Below are 2,746 nucleotides of genomic sequence, written 5' to 3'. Positions count from 1 at the left end.
GAGTTCTGCTTTAGCACCCTTTTAACATGAATTTGAGACCCATTGAAATATTGGTTTGCTTTTTTCTGTACTTTCTAGCACACAAGGTACTATTTTATGAAATGTGTCCACTTAAAGAGATTATTAAGAACAACTTATATGAACTTACATAGATTTTTATTAAAGCAGTAACACTTTTGAATTTCTGCCTATAAAAATGTACTTGGAGTACCCCCAAAGTTTAATTAAAAAAAAGGGATGGGGGGATTTGCATAAGGTATAAAAATTCCAGAATCACTTCTTTTGCTTATGCCAATACTTTAACTTTTAAAAAGGATGACTGGCACAGCTACACTTCTTTAGCATTGTGTCTCAACACAGTTCCATGTTGTACTATTTTGATAAATGATGAATGCGCAAGCAAGATCAATAATCTACTTTAATAGATTATTAAAATAGACAACATTGTTGTCCTGATTGTACCTGCTGTAATTCTTCAGCATTTATCAACTTAAGCATTTCTGAGAACACATCCTCTTTTACAAAAAATAACAAACAACGCATCCAGACACGAACATTCAAGATTTCTCAAAGAGAGATTAACTGCACAAGCCAGGAGTTTTTTTGACACTTTTAGAATGTATTTATTTGATCCAAAGAGATGTGTTGACTTAACAAGCTCTATAGCACTTTATGATTAAAGGCTTATGTTGACATTATACAAAGGAATAACAACTACTCTTTTCAAAAGTTTTACTCCAAGATACTTGGAAAGGAAGGATTTTATGCCTTATTAATGTTACATTAACTATGACCTCATCCCTGAGCTGAAGTAGGGCTTGGCTACTGAAGCCTTAAGGAATCAATCTGAAACCTCAGACATCAGACAGCTTTTAAATGATAAAAACTGAGGAAGTGTTACAAAACCAACTGAAGTCTCAATTCTTTACAAGGCTTGATTTCAAATAGATTTTCTCAAGGAAGAAAGGTCTGAAAAACGACAAATTCCTCAAAGTTTGAGGAAGAATGTTACGAAGTTCTGAAGGGCATTTCACCTACAATACCAAAATAACTGCCTGCTACAAATCACATTTAAGACAGTCATTTGGTGTGTCAAGTTTTTATTTAGTTTCTGCAGTTTTATGGGAAAGTGCCAAACCGAAACCAAAATCCACGTGACGGTCAACAAAGCCCATCATGAAAGATACAGAAAGTCTTTTGCCGTCGGTGTCCAAGCAATTGAGAAGCGTTCAGGATGGCCAACTTTCACTGAAGTTCGGACAAAAGCTGGCAAACGTCTTCCTCCGCCCCCTTTCATCACAGACACGCACAGACCACCAAGGACTAGTTAGAGCCACTTTCTGATAGTCTCTGTGGCAACTAAGGGCTACGTGACACCTGCTAACTCAGACCGGAAAAAACGAGAATGGTAATTCACAGTAAGTCCCCATAATGAGAGCAAGAGAGGCAGCTACCTAACTCAATGCTGGGAGGTGGCCTGACACCAACTGTTCCTTTACTGTGCTTATTTTCTCCACGGCAGCAACCGCCTTGGCTAAACCACCGGCCTGCGCTGCACGCCAGCCGTGCAGCTGCAGCCCCTTTTCCTCGGTCACGCTCAGCGCTGCCGCGCCGCACATTTTGGGGGGTGGCGGCGTGCTGGGAGGATAAAAGCGGGACGGAGCCCTCCGCCAGGCTGTCTCCGGGAGGCGGCCCCGGAGGGCGCCCGCGGGCGGCACCCGTCCCCTCCGCGCAGCCCGGCGCGCGGCGACTACACGGGCGGCACCAGGCTCCTCTGCTCCAGCGGCTGCTCGGGGGGCGGCGGCGGCGGCGCGTCCTCCTCCAGCAGCTCCTCCAGCTCCCCGTCGTCCAGCTCCGGCGCCGCCGGCCCGCCCGCGGCGCGGCAGCGCCGCAGGTGCTGCACGGCCCGGCGGTGCTTCTCCTGCAGCCGCCGCAGCTGGTCGCGCAGGGCCGCGGCGTCGCCGGCGGCGGAGCAGTCGGGGCCGGGCCCGGGCCCCAGCAGGGCCTGGCGGAAGAGGCTGCGGTTCTCGCGGCGCAGGCGGCGGTTCTCCAGGCGCAGCCGCGCGTTCTCCTGGCGCAGCCGCGCGTTGTGCCACTCCCGCTCCTCCCGCTGACGCAGCGCCTCGCGGTGGCTGGCCGCCAGGTCGGCGTACCGCTCCGCCAGCTGCTGCAGCGAGCCCCGCGACTGGCCCCGCCAGCCGCCGCCGCGCCAGCCGCCGCCGCCCTGCTCGGCGAACGCCGCCGCCTCTCCGCGGCCGCCGCTGCCGGCGACGGCGAGCCCCGCCCGGCCCCTCCACGCCGAGCCGTTACAGCCCCAGCGCCGGTCCTCAACGCGCATGCGCCTCATCCGTGCCGTTCCCGCAGCGCCCCTGCCCGCCCCGCCGCCGGAGGAGGGCGGGGCACGGCGCCGCCGCCGCTTTATGCAAATATGGGGGCGGGGCCACGGCCGCCGGAGGCGAGGGAGGGGGCGGCGGGGTGGAGCAGCCGCTTCAGGGGGGCGGCCGCGGTGGCGGGGTTACCCGCGCAGCGGGGCCGGGCTCGGGGGCCTCAGCCCCCCGGCGGCCCTGGCGTCTGCCCTGGGGGAAGGCAGCTGCCTCTCGGGCTGCCCTTGAGGAGAGGGCCTGCGGGCTGCCCCCAGCACGCCACAGCTGCCCGCCGACACCCGCTGGCCGGGCTGCTAGGCCTCCAGAGCCTTAACGGGCCTCTGCGTGGGTTTGGGGATTACTCTTGTTTGAAAGCGGTGGCC

The 2,746-nt window shown here is 55.5% G+C and overlaps 1 protein-coding gene across 1 annotated transcript; it reads right to left on the bottom strand.

Moving 5' to 3' along the window:
- Positions 1–400: 400 nt before the first annotated feature.
- Positions 401–2,389, bottom strand: TUSC1 (tumor suppressor candidate 1). Its single transcript, XM_026105290.2, has one exon. The coding sequence runs from the start codon at positions 2,345–2,347 to the stop codon at positions 1,751–1,753; it is 597 nt and encodes a 198-aa protein (XP_025961075.2). The 5' UTR covers positions 2,348–2,389; the 3' UTR covers positions 401–1,750.
- Between the last annotated feature and the right edge of the window lie 357 nt (positions 2,390–2,746).

This window comes from Dromaius novaehollandiae, chromosome Z, assembly GCF_036370855.1.
Source record: "Dromaius novaehollandiae isolate bDroNov1 chromosome Z, bDroNov1.hap1, whole genome shotgun sequence".
Taxonomy (NCBI): Eukaryota; Metazoa; Chordata; class Aves; order Casuariiformes; family Dromaiidae; genus Dromaius; species Dromaius novaehollandiae.
Note: the sequence above shows the minus strand (reverse complement) of the source record. Positions and strands in the feature narration are given on the sequence as shown.